The sequence below is a fragment of the Oryctolagus cuniculus genome, chromosome 2 (assembly GCF_964237555.1).
Source record: "Oryctolagus cuniculus chromosome 2, mOryCun1.1, whole genome shotgun sequence".
Classification (NCBI taxonomy): Eukaryota; Metazoa; Chordata; class Mammalia; order Lagomorpha; family Leporidae; genus Oryctolagus; species Oryctolagus cuniculus.
Window position 1 is genome coordinate 36,613,009 of NC_091433.1, and position 23,334 is coordinate 36,636,342.

The 23,334-nt window shown below is 38.5% G+C and overlaps 1 protein-coding gene across 1 annotated transcript in view; it reads left to right on the forward strand.

Annotated features, from left to right (window-relative positions):
• Positions 1-23,334, forward strand: part of GRXCR1 (glutaredoxin and cysteine rich domain containing 1) — a 138,616-nt gene that overhangs the window by 57,362 nt on the left and 57,920 nt on the right. Inside the window, exon 2 of the mRNA XM_008248370.4 lies at positions 17,415-17,657. Coding sequence (XP_008246592.1) covers positions 17,415-17,657 — 243 coding nt within the window. The remainder of the gene's footprint in view (positions 1-17,414; positions 17,658-23,334) is intronic.

The following is a 23,334-nucleotide window of genomic DNA, read 5'->3' on the forward strand; positions in this document are numbered from 1 at the left end:
AGAAAATCACATATATACCTTTACAAAAAATATATTCATGTCATCCACTTATTTAGGGGCAGGGTAACATGGCTGTAGAGGTAGGTTTTACTTATTTTATGCATTTGGGAATTAGTTGGTTATAAATAAAGCCGTCTTACTACAGAGAACCAGAAATGGAATTCACAGCTTAGGTTGCCTCCCTCTGAGTTAGAATTCTTAATATCATGAGCAGCAGAAGTCAAGAGGGAGGAGAGCAGCCAGTCATCTGTGATATCCCTACTAATTGTAGTCAAGCCCAGGTGATATGTGAGTACAGAGATAGGCATGGGTCCAGACAAGTGAAAATAGCTACCTCTTTCCCTCCAGGCTGTTTCTGGAAAGGTTTTTATTTTTGGAAAACAAGAACTTAAGCAGTAAAGTTCACAGAATTTTCTGGAGTGCTGAGTATTGTATCAGTCTTGGTTAACACCATGGTCTGAATATGTGTATCCCTTCAAAATTCATTTGTTGAAAACTAATTCCCATGAAACTGCATTAGGAGTTGGGAATCTTCAGTAGGTGAGTATGTCACCTCCACTCTGCCCTCATGAATGAGATTAGTGTATTTTCAAAAGAGGCCAGTGGCAACTTCCACCTGTGAAGACATAGCAAGAAGGTGCCAGCTGTGAGGTGTGGCCCTCACCAGACACAGAATCCATCAGTGGTTTGATCTTGGACTTCCCAGCCTCCAAGACCATAAGAAATAAATTTCTGTTGTCACGAGCTACCCAGTCTATGGTATTTTGTTATATTGGGCCAAAAATCTGAAACAGTTGCTCATAACATAAATAGGGAAAACAAACAAAGCATGAAAAGGAATTTGTTCATCAATGCTTGTAAATAAGTCATGGTCATGGAAAGGAAGAAGTTGAATGAGTGTAGGAGTAATGTCAAGATCCCTTTTCACTATTGTCTTTGCCTCTTTCTTCCTTCTTCACTTTTGTGGGTGGTAAGAACGCCGTCTGGCATTTTGTATGCTTACACTCTCATAGCTTTGGAACCAGAGGAAAAGATGCTTTCTCCCTCCTAGGGCTGGCTTGAGAGGTGACTGTGGCAAACGGGTTTGGATTATAAATTGACCTCTACAGAGAGTACTTATTTTCTCAGAGACTTTTTATGTACCATTACAGCAGGTGCCACCAGATGGGTGATGATGAGAAAGGACACCAAGCTAGGATTTCCTGAGGCATGGTGAACATCTGCATGAGCATTAACCACACTTTATTGGAGAATAAAGGCTCCCCATTCTTCTGGAGAGGTGGCTAGCCTGTTTCTATCCCTGCTTATCCTGCTCACAGATACACATTTGTGAGCATCACCGCAGTCTTACTCTGTAGTATTTCTAAACTCATTGACTTGAATAACAATACAGATTTCATTTTAATTGTCAACATGTCTTTTGGCCTTTTTATTCTCTCTATATTATTAAAAGTGGTAAACTGAAGCCGAGGTAGAATCCCTTTTGAAGTCTATTTGAATGCACCGTGTTATCCGGGGTAAGCAGTTGGCTACCAAGCAATACTCAGCCTGCAGTGTTCTATCTGGTAATGTGATTTCAGCTCCATGAGGAGCAGGTCGCACAAAATCATCATGTTCAGAGCACTGTACACCTGCTGAATAGCCAGGCACAGCACCGGCTGCATGTGCTTCTCAGTATTTTTCTCAGAGCAAAGTTCTACGAACATTTTATTAATGAGAGAGGAAGAGAGAAATACCTACAACAAATGTTTCCTTAAGTGATCATTACTTCATGTTACACTTGTGAGGTGTCATTGGATAAAAAAACATGTTGAGAATTTTTCCTTTTTTCTTGAATTTTCATGACACCATGCCATATTGTGTTTTATACTGCGGTGGAACACGTATAACCTTTGGGATCAGGCAAACTCAGACTCAAATTTTGGTTTGTTCTTCCTTCAGTAAACACTGGCCTAGTGTCTGTCTTAGTGCATCAGGCTGCTATATCAAAATGCTTTCAACTGAATCATTTATAAACAACAGTAATTTATTTTTCACAGTTCTGTGGTTAGAAAGTCCAGGTTTAAGGTGACAGCAAACTTGGTGTCTAGAGAAAGCTTGTTTCTCATAGATGATGCCTTTGTGCTGTATTCTCACATGGTGGAAGGGACACACCAACTCCCCCTGTCTTTTTTCATAAGGGCACAGATCCAACCCATGCTACTTACTCCTCATCATCTAATCACCTTTTACTGCAGTTGCATTGTGGATTAGGTTTCTGCCTGTTAATTCTGCAGGGGACACACTAAGGAGAAAACAATGTGTGTGATCATATTATAGATATTGTATCAAGTCTAGAAGATGCAAAAATAAGTAACAGAAGTATTTGGTCACAGAATGTTCACAGTGGTGCAGAGTACAGAGTGGAAGATGGGCAGTACATCTCCACTGAAGGGAGGGGTGGGAAAGGCTACCTGAGGGGATGGATAGCTCCCTGTGATTCATTTTCTGTATCAGTGGAGAAGGCATAGTTATAATATCTTTGGCTTTGAGTATGAACAGATTTTAAAATGTTTACGGAAAATTGGAATTAAATTATTAAATTAATTTATTTAACTGCATAGCTTTTTCATAACATATTTTCATGAACTTTATGAAGGCCTCTTGTATGTTATTGTGAGGATAACAACAATAAATACATTCAATTTTTTAATGCCTGTGATATATGATTCATTCAATGGCTATTCCCTTTTTTTTTCATTGTTGATTAAATTATTAATAGAATTGTTAATCCACCTGCCACGTAATGAGTCTTACTATTTCACTCAATAATTAGTTAGATTCCTTTCTTAATCCCTGACTGTCCAGAATCTAATAATCAGCTCCAGTAAGAAGTTCTGACAACAAATCAAGTTGTCCAATAATTTTGTTTTCTTCTGTTTGGCAATGATACTGTGATCAATCTTGTTTGAAAACATTTACCTTCCTTTTCTATTTGAATATATGATCAATAGTAAGTATTAAACAGTAAATGATACAATTTTATTAAAAATACAACTTTTACTGTTTTGACCATTATTCTGCACATCTGCATGGAAAAGCTTCATGTACCTTATAACTTTGGTGTCTTCATTAAAGCAATCTAGCTAGGGACCAATGTTGTGGCTCACTGGGTAAAGTCACAGCTTGGAATGCTAGTCTGAGTCCCAACTGCTCTGCTTCTGGCCCAAATTCCTGCTAATGTGCCTGGGAAAGCAACACAAGATGGGCTAACTACCTGGATCCCTGTTGCTCATGTGGAAGACATGGATGGAATTCTAAGGTTCTGACTTGTGCCTGGCTGAGCCCTAGCCATTTCAGCTATTTGGGGAGTGAACCTGTGGATGAAATTCTCTCTCTCTTTCCTTCTGCTGTTCAAATAAATAAATCTTTTTTTTAAAAAAAACCCTAATTTGGGGGAAATTTCAGAAGAGATGGAAAGACAACATTTTCCTCCTTTGAAAATCCTACAGTTATTTGTTTTTTCTTAAAGCTGAGCTAAAAAATTACTTAGATTTCTTTGTGGAAAATATAGACAAATTCAACTTCTGACTTTATGCAGAAATTGCAACCATTTCATTCTTGTTTTTCTTTACGTTTAATGTAAATGCCTCCCTCATTTGGTCATGCTTAGTAACAGGTTTTCTCATAAATTTCTAAGGTTTATTGGAGCATTGGAGGCAAAGCACATTGTAACATCAGAGATAAAAAGAGAGGAAAAGGGAAATGAGAGATAAAAAGAGAGGAAAAGGGAAATGAGACATACCAAAAATGATTGAGAACAGGCAAATCCTTTCCCTCTAATGCACTTCTTCCTCTTAAAATCTTTCCATTTCGTGAGTAGCAACTTAGAGAAAATTCCTCCGCACAAGAAATGACAGGAAGGACATTGGAAGAGCAATGTGCTTCATGCTTACCTTACTAGAACTGCCCTCAGGTTGTCTTTCTGGAACAACCTGGTAAGCACACTGAAGATCTAGTCTGATAAGCAAGTTGCCATGTGTCTGTTCGAGTTGTAATGGATGATACCCAAGTGTCCTTTCTGTCTTAAGACTCTGTGACTTGATGTCCTTTTTTTCCTATGCCTATAATCCAGTCCTTTAAATCTATCTGTCTCTTTACTGGGCTGCTGAATACTAGCCAGCCTCCTACCCCTCACAACCTGCCCCACTGTCCCAAGCTGTCAATTTTGGGGCAAGCTTCGGCAAATTAGTTAACAAGCTGCTTGGGATGCCGGCGTCCCATATCAGAATGCAAGTCTGAGTCCTCATTCTGGTCCAGATTTCAGCTTCCTGTTATTACCTACCCTTGAAGGCATTAGGTATTGGCTCATGTGGTTAGGTGCCTGCCACCCAAATGAGAGACCTGGACTGAGTTCCTGGCAGCTGGCTTTGGCTTGACCCAACCCTGCCTATTATAGGCATTTGCAGAATGAACCAGCAAATGGGAGATCTCTGTGTGTTTGTCTCTGTCTCTGTTTCTGTGCCTTTCAAATAAATAAAATAAAAAATAAAATTGAATGAAACAGATGAAAGCAGACAAAATCTCCTAAGCCTGGGAGCCCTTGAGTTGTTTACCTCAGTAAAAAGGACTTTGTAGATGTAATTAAATTCAGGATCTTGAGATGGGAAAATTATTCTGGACTATTGGATGAGTCCAATGTAGTCACAAGGTTCATTGTGAAAGGGAGGCAGGCAGGGATTAGAACTGTGAGCTTTGAAAGCAGAGCGACCATCATCCAAGGAATGTAGGTAACCTCCGGAAGCTGAGCAAGCCAGGGAATGGAATCTTTCCTGAGCCTTGATTGGCAGTCTGGCCCTAAGTGCACTTCGATTGCTGCCCACTGAACCTCTTTTGGGACTTTGACCTCCAGAATTACTAGAATAAATTTGTATTGTTTTAAGCTGCCAAATTTTTGTAAATTTGCTTTTATTTAGAAATTTATTTAGAATTTCTTTATATTTATAAAACTTTAGGATTCAGAAATCCTGCATCAGTGTGTGTAACCTTGTACTTTCCCAAGTGAGGTAGAGTCAGGACATGACTAATAAAGTCATATAAAGATTGGAGTTCTGTAATATACTAAAATTAAATGTGAGTACTAGCTCCATCATCCCATCATTTGCGAGTTGTCAGTCTTCAGTATTGTCACATATTTTTGTGTCAGTTTTTTCATTTGTAAAGTTAATAAAGTCACAATACCTCTCTTATAGAATTAAAGTGCTCACCACTCACCAAAAACATCTTAGCTTCTTACCCCAACGTCCAGTCCAAGCATCCCATAAATGCTCTCCCGAAGTTACTTCTCCTGACTGCTCTGTTTAGAATCTGGGGAAGAGCATGTTTAAGCTGTCAAGGAACCATGATCAATAGTCTATTCAGAGGGAGATAAGATTACCTGCAGTTTGAGAAAGAGACAGGCATAAGGAATTTGCCTGAGGCTAGGTCCAATTTTCTCAACTTCTGACTTTTCATGGTTTTGTTCCTGTGGTATCAATTCTATTCTGGGAATCCCACAGGGACTGAGATCACTTCTCTTCATCACACTGAAGTTTATGAAAGCACCAAGCTGAAATGAGAAATGGATATTTCAGCCCATAAAGTAGATTTTTATCACATCCAAATCTACCCAAAGGGACTGGCTTCAGTTAGCTGATTATTCAGGCGTTTTCCTTGATGTAGAAAATCAAGGACAGTTGTAGTCTTTTATTGTTTGATATTTATTCATGATATGTATACATTTGGGAGAGGGGAAGAGAAAGGGCACTTTTCCTTTAAGAAGGAGCACCAGGGTTTTTGTGAAGCAGAAAGATGAAGGGTATTACAAAAATGGCTAATGCAGTGCTATCTAACCACTTATTATTCTGATGCTACTTTCAGTGTTTTAGCTCCTTTCTTCTGAATATTTCACAGGATGAGATGAAAAAACATATATATATTTTAAATATTTCCATTTGCAAGATTTTCCTGATTTCATTTGGTGCCTGGCTTTTCAATATTGTAAACCCATCACTTTGGGAATGGATGCTCCAGAGTATGCTGTTGGTAGCATTCACCTCAATATCAGTTTTATTTGCAAAGATGAATGGAATCTAACTTGTAAATAAATAATGCCTGTGGCAATTTCTATGAAAACCAAGGCATTCCTATTGGCAGAGAGTCACTTGTTTGGTGGGAAGGCAGTTTCCAGAAGTGATTTCTAACTCTGAGCCTTGTCCTGATTCTCCCAGCCATGTGACTTTGGTCAATAATCATAGCTGGCATGTGTGACTAAGCCAAGAAGATGTAAAGCCTTTCCATTTTCCAATTGACAAGATGTGGTATAACCATTCCCTCATTAAAGAGGAGAAAATATGATCCCATAAAAGCAACCTGATTTCCATACATGCATGCAGTTTCTGGGTCTGTGAGTTTCTCAGAGAAATGGCAACAATACTATATCTATATCTGCATCGCTCAACTGAGAGAGAGATCTATATCCAGGAAGAGATCTGTTATATGGTATCGGCCCCTGGGTTGATGGAGACTGAGAAGTCCCACCATGATCTGTACTTTGAAAGCTGGAAGTGCAGCAAGGCAGTGGTGTAGTTGGAAGAAGGTAAGGCTGGAAAGCTGATGCTGTAGATTCAAGTCCAGGCCTAAGGGCCTGAGAACCAGAAGCACTGAAGTCAGGAGAGCAATGTCTTTGCTCAAGGAGTCTTGCAGAGAGAGGGTCAATCCAAACTTCTTCTGCCCTTTATTCTATTCAACACCCACCCCTCCTCCCCAGTCCCCATCACCACCAGATTGGGTGGTCCTCCTTGAACTAGGGTGGGCTATCTGCTCTCAAATGTAAATTTCAATTCAAATGCTATTGTCTTTTAGAAACATCTTCCCAGACACACACAGAAATAATGTTCAATGAGATTATCTGGGCATCCCTTGGCCCAGTCAAATTGACAAATAAAATTAACCATCCTAGTAACTAAGTGTTAAAGCAATGGCTCAAGCTGGATTTTTCTTTCCATTGACTATGTTGTTTCCTAGAGAAAAGTTTAATTCAAATAATTAAACTCTGTGGATCTCAGCTTTTTCCCCTATAATGTGTTGACATGGGCACACCAGTCTATATGCCACATCACAAACATGAATCTAATAAGTGATGCAGATGGTGTTGGTGAATGAAATGTGGCATCAAGAGCCTTGTGCCACTCGGAGCTGCCAAGCTCTAATTGTTGATTCTGTTGAGGCATGAAAAAAATTAGTTTTGCTAGATTTCTTGCTGTTGAAAAGAAGATGAAAATCTAGATTTTTTCATGTAAAGTCTTCCTTTTAATTACATAATGCTGAACTGGCAGAACTGACACCCCCTTCTATGGTCTGCATGGTGAGAGGAGACAGATTAACTTCTGCTAACTCAGGTATACATAAAAGCATCATTGTCTCAAGTTAATTTTATTAAGAAAAAAGCAAACTTGTTTTTGGTGTGGAGGATTCATTAGGCTCATTGATGTTTCAGTTTATGTCTAGGCCAATTCATAACTAATTTGGACAAATAGGTAACCCCTAAATAAATAACTGAGATTAAAGCTCTCTCTGCAGAAATCCTTGCAGGCGAAGATGATGATCGTGCATTTTGTTTTCATGCCACAAAGGGAGCAACTATTGTTTTTACTCTCAGAATTGGTGTGTATACCAAACAAAGATAAATGGCAATTCATTTCAAAAGAGATTTCCTTTATGATATTTGTGAGGTTAAACTTTTTCATTCAAGTTTATGAGTGATGACAGTATGGATCTGGACATTTTCCTAGTAATAATAGTGGTGTTGGTACCACGTATCAATAACAATTGATAATGATAAATATGTTCCAAATAAAAAATACCATTCCCTGAATGTTACTTGTTCATCAGTACATGTTAAGGTGTTTCCATTCATTAAATCATTTAATTTTTGTGAATTCCCATGACGTAGGCATTAGTGTTCCTATTTTACAGATAAGAATTGAAACTTACAGAGGTTAAGTAACTGGTTCAAGACTATTCAGTCACTAATAGGGCAATTCAAACAAGGTTCTAATCAAATGTATGGGGGGAAAGGGCCAGACAATTTTAATAATTTTAATTGAGTACCTATTACATGTTAAGTTGTATTCTGGGTTCTTAGACTGAGTGACGTAAACTAAGCCTCTGCTTTAGTGGGGTTATATTTTATTGATAGGGTTAGACAGTGAATCAGTAAACATAATTTAATGTCCAGCAGTACCAGATACTGAACAGGAAAGACTCGGGTGAGAGGGTTGGGAAACTGTTTTACAGGGGTAATGCTGGAAGGTCTGCAGAGGGGAGTGGGTGACGTTTAATCAGAGATAAGAAAGCAGCAGAGGGGTGAGCAATGGAGTTTCTAGAATTGTCCATGTGACAGCTCCTTTCATGAAGGGACACACTGCTCAGTTCCAGAACAATGTGGGCCTTGGTTGTTTGTATCTAAGAGGGTTATACAATATCTTCCTGGGGAAAGAGCATAGAGTTAGGCAGGACCACATTCAGGTTCTACTGTTACTCAGTTTTCCAGAGTTATTTGAGCACCTTAAGTTTATATTCAAGCCATGATTTCCTCATCTTTAAAATCTAGATAGTGATTCTTATTGGCAATGATAATGAAAGTTGTTTTTAGTCCCTAGAGCTGCATATAAGTATGCAGTAATCATTCAATAAACATTATAATTATTTTGATCATTTGGTTTTACGGAGGGAATGGAGAAATTCCCCTCAAAGTTCCACACTTTCAGGTTGAAACAAACAATGTTTTGTGGTCAAAGTGTGAGAAGGAAACTGCTCATGGAGAATCACCATTCACCTTCAGGACCAAAAAGAGGTGTAGTGTGTGATTAGAATGGAAATAGAAGGGAAATAAGCTAAAGAAGAAAGCTGGGATGGATACAGTGCAAGAATGAGAATTCAAGAGGTGATCTGAGACCAAGGCAGACGCCTGTGCTCTGCAAAGGCCCACAGCCCTGCTTCTGCTGGCTTGTGCCTGCAATTAAAATCACTGTTCCTCGAGCCAGGTCGGCCTGTTGCTTAATCATCCAGTAATCTGGGCCTTGCCCCAGTGTGTCTCCTGACTTGGAGCCAATTGCTTTGTTTCTGCCTTTTGGGACAATTAAAAGAATCTCTATATCTTGCCCACCCCAAAAGAATCTTTTTTAGACTAAAAAAAAAAAAATAAAGTGTAAAGTGGCCCTTGTGTGAGGCAGCTTATTGCTAAGTGTGGGAGTGTAACTTGGTAAAGAGGCAAGCTTCTGAAATCACAGCGCTGTCTCAGTGGCAGTGAGTGTGGTCTATGGCTCTTTGTGATTTACCAACAACTTGATCCTGGGGATGGCGCAGCAAGACAACATTGTGCTTCAGAGTCTCAGCTTGGCTAAGGAGAGGGTAGACCGGAAGGGTGTGCTCCTGGGCTCTTGTTTTCTAGCTTTGTTGAATTTCAGCTCTGTCATCTTGTTGATGGCCCTGATCCTCTTGGAGCCTGGTTTCCCTGTCTGTACATACAGCAGGAATATCATGGAAGCTATGTGACAATTAAATGAATGTAAACTATTATGCAGCAGTATGTCTACTATGGACTGTTAAAAGTGTTTCTTTTTATTTATTTCACTAAAATTTTTGCTTAAAACAGGGATTCCTGGAGTTATTTGGTTCCTGATGATTTAGGAATACACCTGGGCCAGGGCACCATTTGAGGAGCCTCTGTCAAACCAGCGCCAGGCTGAACAATGAAGGGCCCGAATGGAAGCTGAGTAACTCACTGGCTTTGCTCCTGCTCAAGCGACTAAGCCTGCGCCGTGCTGACCCCGTGAGGGGACCAGTTTTTGGACTAATTCCAGGAATAGTTCCAGTGGCTGCACAGGCTCCAGAATTGTCCCAAGATGGGCAGGTGACTCAAGTGCTTACTGTTTCACTGCAGGGCCAGCCAGGACACAGGTTGGCTCTTTGTTGACCTGCTAGTCTCCTTTACAGCCACTCCCATCCCTTTCAAGAGCATTTGCATTTGCCACAGGCTGTTATGAGCCTTCCAGGCATCCCTAAGATGCACCTGTTAGTGCTCAGAGAGGAAAAATGGCCTTATTACTATCAAGGCCAGCACATAGGACCAGCTAGCAACAGATCCCAGTGGCTTCTCTGGGCTATCTGTGATGCTTCCATCCTTCATGACGTTATCCCCATGGTAACCCACAGGAAGGGAGAAGAGGGACAGTGAGACTGAGAGTCTATTTTTAGATTTCTGGCTGGATGCTTTAACAAATCTGTTGAAAGAAATAAATGAAGCAAATGTAGATTTTTTTTTTTTTTTTGCCAAGGGTAATACAATTTAGCATTCATAGTATAAAACTGGAAAACCCCTTGGAAAATAATCCTGCCTATCAGTACCTCTAGGAAGACCTACTTCCAAACCATAGCAAAAAATTGTGCAATCACATCTATTTTTTAAAGAATATTTTACTTAATAGCTTATTCTAATATATAACCAAATTTCCCATTATAAATTTGCCCTCAGTGAAATCTCAGGCCTCAGACCAAGGAAGCTGGCAATGATTCGGAGTATTATTGCTCAAAATATGAACTACATAACCCTGGGGGAACCATTTATTTAGACTGTACTACTAATGGCACTCCCTAGGCTTGTACAGTGTACATCTTGGACAAGTATGTGAACTGGCCTTTCGCCACCCATTTTTTTAAAGTGCAAAACTGATTCAGTAAAACTCCTCTCATCCTCCTTAAAAGCCTTGAGAGATTTCCCATTGCTCTTAGGTTAAAGGCCCTAGATCTTTGAAGTGGCTATAAAATACAACATGTATCAACCCTGCATACCTGTCCAGAATAATTTAGTACTGTTCTATGTTTCCCTCTTTGTATTTGAGGAAATGACCTTCAAAGACTTTCAAACATGCCCTCTTCCTCCCATCTCAAGGTCGTGGCACTTACATGTAATACTTCTATCATCTTTCTCTACCTAGTTAATTTTTTATTAACTCCTGCTTATCCTTTTAAATTGAACTCTAATTTCAGAAAATTCTTTCTTGACTTCTAAGACAAGAAGAAAAGATTCCTCTTAAACATGTTCTCCTAACTACTTGTACGTTTCTTCATAGTACCTAACAGTAATGCTATCCTTATTAAAATTTTTTGTTTTTTATTACTTCAAGCTATGAGCTCCATGTTGATAGAGAATTGTATTGTTTATACATTATTATAGTCCTATTGCCTTGTGTTGTGCTTGGCAAACATTCTAACGACTGAATGAATGACTAGCACTTATTTTGAAAAAAACATAAACCCTGTTTATCTTTCAAGCTGTCTATGCGATTACAATGGAGTTTCTCAAAATATAGTGTGCATACAGTACAACATCCTTTCATATAAAAATCTTTACAAGATACAATACCAAAGGAAATTTCTTAAGAATAATAAAGGCCATTCATGAAAAGCCCACAGCTAATATCATAGCTGGTATAAGCTGTCCACTGTTACAACTTTTAATATAACACAGTATTGGAAATCTTAGCCAGGACAATATATGAGAATGGAAAATAAAAGGTATCATACTTGTAAAGGAAGAAATAAAATTATCCCTGTTTGTAGATTACATAATCCTATATGTACAAAACTCTAAACACATAACTAAAAACATAACAACTAATAAACGTATTCATTACAACGACAATATATAAAATCAACAACAAAAATTGATTGTATTTCATTATGTTAATAATGGTTGATCAGTAAAAGAAATCAAGAAAGCAATTTCATTTATTATAGCATCAAAAAACCCTCAGAATTCTTAGGAGTAATTTAACTAAAGATATGAAAAATCTTCAGATGAAAAACTATAAAACATTGATGAAATAAATTAAACTTATAAATAAATAGGAAGATATGCCATGTTTGTGCAAAGGAAGAATCATTATTATTAAAATGTTCTTATTACCCAAAGCTATATATAGATATCTCTATCAAAATTCCAATGACAATTTTCACAGAAATAGAAAAACATTCTAAAAAATTCAAGTGGCACCACAACAGACTGTGAGCAGCCAAAACAACCTTTGAAAAACAAAACCTATTTGGAAACATTGCACTTCATTATTATTTCAAATTGTATCAGAAAACAGTACTGATCAAAACAGTGTGGTACTGGTAGAAGAACAGACACACAGGCCAACAGAATAGAATAGAGAGTAAAGACAAAGAAATCCTATATAGAACCATATGTGGCTGCTTTATTTTTGACAAGGACACTGAGAAGACGCAAAAGAGAATAGTAGTCTTCATAAAATGATTGGACCCTTATCTTATTAATATGCAATAACCAAATGAAAATGGGGGCCGGCACCGTGGCTCACTAGGCTAATCCTCCGCCTGAGCGCCGGAACCCGGGGTTCTAGTCCCAGTTGGGGCGCCGGGTACTAGTCCCATTTGCTCCTCTTCTAGTCCAGCTCTCTGCTGTGGCCTGGGAGGGCAGTGGAGGATGGCCCAAGTGCCTTGCACCCACATGGGAGACTGGGAGGAAGTACCCGGCTCCTAGCTTCGGATTGGCACAGTGCTGGCTGTAGCAGCCATTAGGGGAGTGAACCAATGGAAGGAAGACCTTTCTCTCTGTCTCTCTCTCACTGTCTATAACTCTCTCTGTCTCTCTCACTGTCTAACTCTGCCTGGCAAAAAACAAAACAAAACAAAACAAAACAAAAAAAACAAACAAACAAAAAAAACAAAAAAACAAAAAAACCCAAAAAAAAACAAAATGGGATAAAGCCTAAATTGAACACCAGAAATTGTAAAACTTCTTTTTTTTTTTTTTTTTTTGGCCAGGCAGAGTTAGACAGTGAGAGAGAGAGACAGAGAGAGTTATAGACAGTGAGAGAGAGACAGAGAGAAAGGTCTTCCTTCCATTGGTTCACCCTCCAAATGGCCACTACAGCTGGTGCACTGCGCCTATCGGAAGCCAGGAGCCAGGTGCTTCTTCCCGGTCTCCCATGTGGGTGCGGGGCCCAAGCACTTGGGCCATCCTCCACTGCCTTCCCGGGCCACAGCAGAGAGCTGGACTGGAAGAGGAGCAACTGGGACAGAATCCGACACCCCGACCGGGACTAGAACCTGGGGTGCCGGAGCCGCAGGCAGAGGATTAGCCTAGTGAGCTGAGGCACCGCCCCAAGAAATTGTAAAACTTCTAGAAAAAAATATAGGGGGAATGTCCTTGATATTGACCTTGCTTAACAAGGAATTTTTGGATAACTCACTGAAAGGTCAGCCAACAAAAGGAAAATTCAAAAAATTGGGTTATACCAAACTAAAAAGCTTTTGCACAGAAAAAGAAACAATCAACAAAATGTAGAAGCAGTCAGTGTATTGGGAGAAAATATTTATGAATCATATATTGGACGAAGGGTTAATATCCTAAGTACATAAAGAGCTCTCATAAATCAATGGCAAAGAAATTTGAATAACCCAATTGAAAAATGGTCAAAGAACCTGAATGGACATTTCTCCAAAGAAGACATATGAATAGCTCACAGGTATACAAAATAACACTAAAATCACTAATTATCAGGGAAATGAATATCAAAACCATAGTGAGATCATAAACATGCTAGAATCTCTACTATCAAAAAGATGAACAATTGGGGCAGTGCTATGGTAAAGTGCTATGGTTAAGCTGTCATCTGCAGCGCCGGCATCCCATGTGAGCACCGGCTTCAGTCCTGGTTGCTCCACTTCTCATCCAGCTCCCTTCTGATGTACCTGGGAAAGCAGCAGAATACTACCCAAGTGCTTAGGCCATTGCACCTTGCTCCTGGCTTCATCCTGGCCCAGCTCCAGCCATTGTGGCCATTTGGGGAGTGAACCAGTAGATGGAAGATATCTCTTCCTGTGTCTCCTTCTTTTTCTGTAATCCTGACTTTCAAATAAATAAATATTTTTTAAAAAGATGAAAGATAGCAGATCAGCAAGGATGTGAAGAAAAGGGAATGCTTATGCACAGTTTCTAGGATTGTAGATTGGTGCAGCCTTTATGGAAAACAGTATGTATGTCTCTAAAGTCTTGAAAAATTGAACAGCCATGATTTAATAATCACTCTTCTGGGAAATACCCAAAGGAAATGAAATAACCATTTTTTAAATAAATCTGCATCTGTATATTTATTAAGCATTATTCACATAGCCAAGATAAGGATGCAACCTAAGTGTCCGTTGACACATAAATGGGAAAGACATTATGGTATATAAAATAGAATATTACTCATCCCTAAAAAGGAAAGTAGCCTAAAAACACTACTTGTTATAACATGAATGAAGTTAGAGGGCATCATGCTAACTAAAATAATTGGAAATGCAAATAAAAATATGGTATGATCTCATATGTGGAATATAAAAAAACTTGAATATACAGAAATAAAGTAGAATGGTGGTTTCCAGTGGCAAGAGTGGTTGTTGGCGGGGATAGGGAGATCTTGGTCAAAGGGTGCAAAGTTACAGCTATATAGGATGAATATATTCAGATATCTAATGCACAGCATGAGGTTTAAATTAATAATATTGTGTTGCATACTAGAAATTTGCTAACAAGTAGGTTTTAGATGCTTTTATTACAAAAATATTAGCTGTGTGAAATGAATATGTTAATTTGCTTCACTGTAGTAATCATTTTACTAAATATATGTAAATGAAAACATTATATTGTATACCTTAAATATATATAATTAAAAATATATAGTGTGTATCCAAATTCCTGAGGGAATTTGATAAACTTGTTAAAATGCGAATTCTGCATCAGTGAATCTGATGAGGCCTAGGATTTTGCATTTCCAATCAGTAGCACAACTTGGCTGCACAATAGAATCATCATAGGAGCTTTAAAAAAAAATCCTAATTCTGAGGTCCTACCTCTGCTGATTCTCATTTAATTGGTAAACCCTTGCCATGGAATTTGGGAATTTTCAAAGGCTCTCGAATATATTTTAATACGCAGCATTCTCAGAGATCAGCTCATTCCAGGTAAAGCTCCTCTTCAAGAACAGATAAAGGGATGTCTTTGTTATGATACCTGAGATGGCATCCAGCAGGGCCACCTGATAGGAGTGTATCTTATTACTATGCTTTAAATGCATATGGCTTATAGACTTAGGGAAGTGGTGATAGGGTTGTTCTGTGATCAGAGAGAATCCCAAGTGAGGTGGTTAATGTGGCAACAGACTAGTCCAATAAAACTTTCCTATTTCTATGCAATGGGGAAGAAGTATTTTTATCAAATATTTCAAAAGTAAATGTAGCTGTTGAAAGAAGTAGAACATTCTGGTAGAACTAACTATGGCTAAAACAGCTTTTGCAGCCAAAGGAACTATATATAATTACACAGATAATATGATTAGAGAAAGGAGAACTCTGGCACTCTTCCAAAAGCTGTCACATCTGCAGTGAGTTGCTATGCCTTGCTGTGAACATGAAGAAGAGCCAGACTCCTGCAAATGTAGTTATTCCTCTAAAGATGAATTCTTATGAATCTAAAGCACAGTAAAAATTCTCTCTTCTGTCATTAATTACCCCAATTTTCTGACTTATATTTGTAGTTTTATCTTAAAAAATTCCATGATGTAAAGTGTAATATTTTTCTCTGTGTAAGTTAGAATAGTATTATGTTGTCAGTCTTACACTAACTGTTTTCACATTCACTCTTGCTTATTATCCTCAGTACACCATAAGGTAGCTATTATTATCACCTTTTACAGATGAGAAAACTGAAGTTTAGTAGCTTATTAACTTTCCAAAGATACCACATGTGGCCCTGGCAGAGGTCGGATATATCTGATATCCAAGCGCAGCTTCTCTCTATTTTAGTGGTGGTAAATTCGCAAGTTTATGTTATAATTAGCTTTCAGGACACATTGGTCCACTCTTTTAAAACATTTATAATGAGGTGCTACCATATAGAAATCAGAAACTCACCTATAAAAATACAGATCTTAGTCTGCTACATAAAATAATCATGTCTGACAACAATGGAGTCATATGCCTGCAAGCCAACCATTGCCTAAAGCTCTGTGAGGCTTTCCTCTCAGAGATGCTACTTTTGTTGCCTTTCCCAATATCTCCTTTACTCCTGACCTGCCTTAACATTTTTTGTACCTCTTGGTCATGCTAGGCCTCTTGTTTTCAAAAATCAACCTTTACACTGTGTTGAAGGAAGAATGATTCTTCCAACTGTTTCTTATTTTATCAAGGAACAATCACCCTCTCTTTGGAGAGGAGGCCATGCTCTTGACATGTTCATGGTGTATGTATTTCTCTCTATCTATTTGGCTTGCAACACAGTGGGCTGATTTCAATATAAAGCAATGAAGCTTAGTGCCCTACTCACTGTTTTTAACATTTACTTGCCTGGAATGGTTTCCAATCAGGGTTTGATGTCACAGGGAATTTAAAAATTGTGTGGTTGTGTTTTTAACTTCTACAACCCTTTGAAGAGCTTTGTCTTATGGTATTGTTGTGTCCCGTTCAATCTCCTTCAGGTAAGACTGGGATAAGGAAGAAGAGGAGCTTTCCTGTTGATGTCAGGACCTGTCTGGTGTGGTCTTTCATGCACACCTGTAGTGTTGGCCAGGACTTTCCAGGAAACCAGCGACTGATTTTGGATTTAGCAGAAAACATAGGAAAAGATTCTCACCACTTTCACCTTGGTTTTGACACTTCCCCAGTGTCTGATTTCTTGTTTCCTTTTTATGCTCACTTGGATGTTGGCTTCCATGAACTGCCATTCTAGGACAGTCCACCTTTTATTCCTTGTGGCAGAACCTACTCAGGGTATGCTGGATCTCTGTCATTCAACAATATACGTTGTGCTATCTGGAGCTCAGAAAAATCCTATGCTCTAGAGTTTGCTATTCCTGGGAAACTGTGGCTCTGAAGACATATTATTTGCTAAACTTATAAGTAGAAGAATTTTCAACTGGTTAAATACTCACCTTTACTATTGTACAGCTTATTTTACTTTGTGTTTAAGAGGCAGATACAGTAACTGAACAATGTCCACAAAATCAAAGAAAATATTTCAAACATTCATTATTTTACCACATGGCGTCCCATTTGAGACATCATTGATTTAAAGATATACCATTATTTGATATGCTACTGTGAAGGGAAAAAAATGCCATTTCAATTATACTGACTGTTAGCCTTATCCCAATTGCAGATGTTTTAACTTTAAAAAGACACATATTAGAATTGATAAATGAAGTGCTCATTCAACTTTCATTGCATGCATTTAATATATGACATTTGCTAAAACTCATTAGTTGCCTTAAAATAATGAGTAAAAAGGTAAAAGCAAATGTATTAACACTACAATGTTTTCTTTTCAGCAACCTTCGGCTGACCTAGAGTTTGACCGTGTAGTGATTTATACCACTTGCCTGCGTGTGGTAAGGACAACCTTCGAAAGATGTGAACTTGTTAGAAAGATCTTCCAAAACCATCGGGTAAAATTTGAAGAGAAAAACATTGCTCTGAATGGTGAATATGGAAAAGAGTTAGATGAGCGATGCCGTCGAGTCTCTGAAGCTCCTTCTCTCCCTGTTGTGTTCATTGATGGCCATTATCTCGGGGTGAGTACTCTGCTGTGGACGGCCTCCTCTTTCGTGAAACCTAACCGTTGCTGGCATAAATCTATAAGCCGTTATGATGTGGTAACTTGTACCATAACTACTGAGACACTATTTTTGGAGGCCAAATTAAAGAGAATGAAGCATTGATTCTTATCCCAAACAATGCCCTTCCGTAGGCCTCATCCTTGCTGAAGTGCAGTGGAGCATATTGGCATGAAACTCCTTTTCAAATACGAATCCCTTTTAAACATGTTCAGTTGACTTGAGTTTTGCCTAGTGAAGCTTGACACACAGAATAAAAACTGCTCTTTTTAGTACAAGGAAGAAAAATGGAATATTTATAAGACATACATTTGCGAATTCTTTTATAGCCCATTATCGAACAGTTTGTTTCCTACCTAATGAACCTAAGATGACAGTCTTGAAATGAAATCAATAAGACATGGGACCTGGAGCCAGCATTTTATCTATCTGTTGTTGAAAAGTTTTCTTGATTTTGGTAATGCAGCAGTATGAGACATAAATTCAGGCCAGAGTAAGCAGAGAGAAACCCCAGAACAGCAACAAAGCATGCCTGTTTCATGTCTCTTTGAATGATACTTTTGGTGTAATTAACCCCCATTGATCTATGCACATGCTTGGGAAAAAAGCCCAAGGAGAGGGCTCTGGAGAGTACACTTGGAAAGGGTGAGAGACAGGAGCCAAGGGGTCCCCTCAACCTGTTGATCTCTGGAGCTGCCCGCTTGATCACTTGCCACAGAACAAAGAGGCTGTCAAACAGCAGATAGATACTTGGAATTGTTTTGTTTAACCTTGGCCTTAACCGTCAGCTTTCAGGGGATGTTAGAAAAATCCATAGCATGAGATTCTCATGTTTTCTTTCAGGGGATCTGTGTTCTAATATCATATCTACAGCCATAGCTATTAGAGGAAGCCTGTCATCTCATGGAAAGATAAATGTGGAGAAGCTGTAAATTCAGTATCTATGTTGTTATGCAATCTTACATTTTGCCAGAGTTGGGCATAAGACTACATCCTGAAGTAAAGAAATTTGCAAATATTGATCCTCTTTTTACAGTATAGTTCAACATATACTCTGCATCTCACATCAGGGTGCCTGGGTTCCACCACAAGTTCCATCTCCTAATTGAAGCTTCTTGCTTGTGCAGATTCTGGGAGGGATTGGTGATGGCTTGAGTAATTGGGTTCCTGCCACTGACATGGGGGACTTGGATTGAATTCCGAGCCCCCTTCGTTGTCCATGCCCAGCCCAGACCATTGCTGGCATTAGCGAGTGAATCAGTAGATGGGCTTGTTCTTTTTGTTTCTTTGTTTTTTCTGTCTCTCTCTCAAAAGATCTACTTAAATACTCTTGGTTCTCAGAAAAGGACCACAACGACAGTATTAATAGAGATAACAATAATAATTGTAGTACTACTGTAGTGTGCTCTTAGCTTTACACTTGATGTCTCATCCTACACTCAGAATACCCATAGACATCAACTCTTGTAGGGCATACCAGTTGAGGCAAGCACTGGAGTCAGGTGGCCTTGTTTCAACCCCCTACTCTGGTAATTGTCATGTGCCTCTATGACTTGGTTTCCTTATTTGTAAAATAAGAATGAGACTGGAACTTAGCTCATAGGCTAACTGTGAGGATTTTACATAATAATACATGTTCCTGTGCCTGGAACAAGTCTTTTTTTAATAAATAGTAGCAATTATTATCTCTGTATTTCAAAACAGAAACTTTCATTTCTTTGCTCCAAGTGACAAAACTGGCTATTACAGAGGCAGGAGTCAAAGTTATGTCTGTTCCGACACCCCTGACCCTTGTTTTCTGGCACATCATCTTGAAGGGAGAGATCTTTTACTGTTTGCTGATGCAGTCTTTGCATTAAGAACAGGGCTTGGGACAAAGAATGTGCTCAAATAAATATGCATTGACTGGATATATGAGTTATGCTGTATTGCTTCATCTTCTTTGTCCCTCTCTTTCTAAAGAAAGGATCTGTGAAAGTCAACTACATTAAGGAGAACATGACTTGAATGACCATGCACATTTAGTTTTTAATTTGGAGAAAATTCTAACAATGTGAGATATTTCCCATTGTGAACTACCAATTTCTGTGAAACTGACAATTAAAATTATTGGGCCATTGCTTGCTCACAGAGGTATACGGTTAGCACCACATGACACATTTCTTTTAACCATGCTTTTCCCCATCCGTAAGCCAAACTGCTTATCTTCTTCCTACTTCTGAGACAATACAACAGGCTATGATACCTGTCCTATTATTTGTCTTTCAGTTGGAGGGATAGAAAGAGAGGACAACAGATAAATGAAGTAGGAGGCATGCTTCTTTCTCAATTGCTTCTTCTCTGTGATCACTTTCTTGGTAGCTTAGAAATGGTAGCTTAGGGAAGGAAGCATTGCACAGGTGCTGCCTTGCTGCTTCTGTAATTTGAAGGTAATGCTCCAAACTTGGAGAGAATCCAGAAAAAAGAATTTTCCCTTCTCTTTTTTTCTTATAGAATGAGAGTTACTTCTGAATCTGTAATTGAAAATGGCAAACACTCCAGAACAACTTATGTAACAAATTCCTCTCCCACTACAATAGCTCCTTTATTTAAATTCCAATCCACAATTATAAATGGAATACATTGTGGGAATTGTAGAGCCTTTTTCATGAACTATTCATGCATCTGAAATGGAAGGATGCCCTCTGCTGGGTTTTGGCACATGGTGAAACAATTTTTTAAGGCAGGAAAGAAGCTGATGTGGATAATTTCCTTAACATCTGTGGTATTTTAAAACAGTTGCATGAAAGCGATAGATTTAGTTTAAATTTAGATGGGTGAGAAACAAATCAAGATACACAAATCATCTGTGAAATACAGCTTTCTTTAAGAGGGAGACAGAGGAATAGAGAAACAGAATTGCTAGAAAATACAGTGGATGGAGACAGAAAGAGAGGCATATGGAGGCAGACTGGGGGAGACAAGGATATAGGGCAGGCACCAGCTGGAAGAATTCAGTTGTCTTCATTTAAGTGAAATAGAGTTTAACTGGCAAGACAGAAGAATTGAGAAGGAGATGATGCTCTGTTTCTTCATAATATCCTTCTCCAACCATGCGAAAGACTGAAGATGGAAGCAATGAAACAGTCAATGGAAAGAACTTACTTGAGAAGGCAATTCTATGTTACCCTGAGATGTTCCATTAGGTGGGAAAAAGATAAAATTCAGCGTGGGACTTAATGAAGGCAACTGTTCTTTTGACTTCAAAATTTTTATTCAGAAATATTGTGTTTTAATAATTTGGACATGAATGATTTTAGAAATTATAATAGGAAATAGGTTAGAAATATAATTTATCTACACCAACCATAAAACTCTACAGTGGGACTCCACAAACCACATTGGACTTGAGCTATGAAACATGGAAGGAATCTAAATGGAGTCTCTCACAAAGAGAGAGAATTAGAAGGACCGTAGATCTGGGTGGACTCAAACTAGCTGACTAGCTTGTATGGAGGTAAAACTGGTTGACAATTCAATATCTATTTAAAGTACTGTATTGTCCTTTTATTATTGAGCTCAGTTAGCTTATAGAAATACAGACGTTACGCACATCTCTAAGTTCTGCTCACAAAACTTCCCAGCAGAAATGGGCCCACAGGGGAGCTTCTGTCACAACCATGAAGCAGGTGACTCCAGACTCGCTGCTGTCTGTGTTCATACCATCAGGCAGCATCCTCTGTCCTTGGCCCTTCTTTCACCTTAATTCTGTTCCTAAGTAACATCTCAAGTGAGCGTCTATGATGAGTTATTACTTTAACCATGGGGAAGTGTGGAAAATGGACTTTTTCATTGTGTAGCATTTACAGTACAGGAAAACATTCTGGAAGGAAATTGGATTGCTGATTGTCTGAGCCCAATTACAGTAACCGTGGGATATGCTCTTTTTATTTTTTTCTTCAATCAAGGTATAATTGTACTCATTTGAATGATACTATTGAATGAGATTTGACAGTCATGAAAACATCAGCACATTCAACACATTTGGAATTTCCATAACCTCTAAAAGATGCTCAGCCATTTGGCAGTTAGCCACTTTCTCTATCCCAAGTCCCAACCGTTGATCTTTCTGCTACTACAGTTTTCTATTCTTGTACTTTTTGGTCTGATTTTGGTAGAAGGCTGATTTTTACTTCATACAATGAGTTTGGAAGTATTATATCCTCTGGAATTTTAATTTCTGGAGGTCTTTATTCCTTGGTTTATATCTCTATGTCTATATTATTTTTCTTTCATCTGAAAGTCTTCTTATACTTTATTTTGCAGTATAAGTTTGCTGTACATGAATTCTCTCATCTTCTATTTCTGAAAATTGTTTTACTTCATTTTTTTAAAATATATTTTTGATGGGTATAGAATGTTATGTTGAAAGTTTTTTCCTTTCAATAATTTAGAGCTACTCTTCTGTCTTCTTTCTTGCATTATTTCTGGTGAAAAATCTGCTGTCATTTTTTTTTATTAAAGATTTAATTATTTATTTGAAAGGCATAGTTTCAGAGAGGCAGAAAAGAGAGAGAGGTCTTCCATCTTCTGGTTTACTCCCCAAATGGCCATAATAGGCTAGAGTTGGGCCAATCTGAAGCCAGGAGCCAGGAACCTCCTCTGGAACTCCCATACAGGTGCAGAGGCCAAAGGACCTGGGATTTCCTCACTGCCCTCCCAGGCCACAGCAGAGAGTTGGATCTCAGGTGGAGCAGCCGGGATGGAATTGGTGCCCACATGGAACACTGGCACTGCAGATGCTGGCCTCACCCACTACACCACAGCTCAGACCCCTGCCCTCATCTTTATCTTTGTCCTACTGTATACAATGTCTCTTATATATGCCCCGTTGACTTGCTTTTAATAATTTTCTCTTTATTACTGGATTGGATTATCTTAAGTCTTGGTTTAGTTCTTTTTGTTTCTTGTGCTTAGTGTTCATTGAAGTTCTTGGATCAGTCGGTCTACAGTTTTTAATCAATTTTGGAAGCCTGTGTTTAATGTTACAAGCAACTGATAAACTTTCTCCCAAAGTTCCTGCAATGAATGAGATTTCCTGTTGTTCCACATCCCTAGTGATGTATGATGTTGTCAGTGTGCTGGATTTTCATCATCCTCATAGATGTGTGGTGGTTTCTCTTTGTTGTTTTAATTCACATTTCCCTAATAGCATACAATACAGAGCATCTTTTCATGTGCTTATTTGCCATGTGTGTATCCTATTTGATGAGATGTCTTTTAAGGGCTTTGGTCTAAATTTTAGAGGGGAGTTGTTTGTATTATTGTTAAATTTTAAAAGTTCTTTGTGTATTTTGGTTAGTAGTCTTTTATCAGATATTCTTGCATTCTGAACATCGGAATGATGCTGGCATAACAACTGTTTTTATGTCCTTAACTGACAGTTCTAATGTCTGTGTCAGTTGTAGGTTAGTTTTAATTCATTGGTTTTTCTTCATAATTATGAGTCATATTTTTCTATTTTTATTACTTACTTGGCAATTTTTTTATTGGTTGCTACTGTTTAAAATTTTACCTTTTTGGGAAAAAATGTTACCCTTAACCCTGAGGAACCAAACAGAGCTCTCTGGCCACACCCATCTCAAGCTTCTAAGGT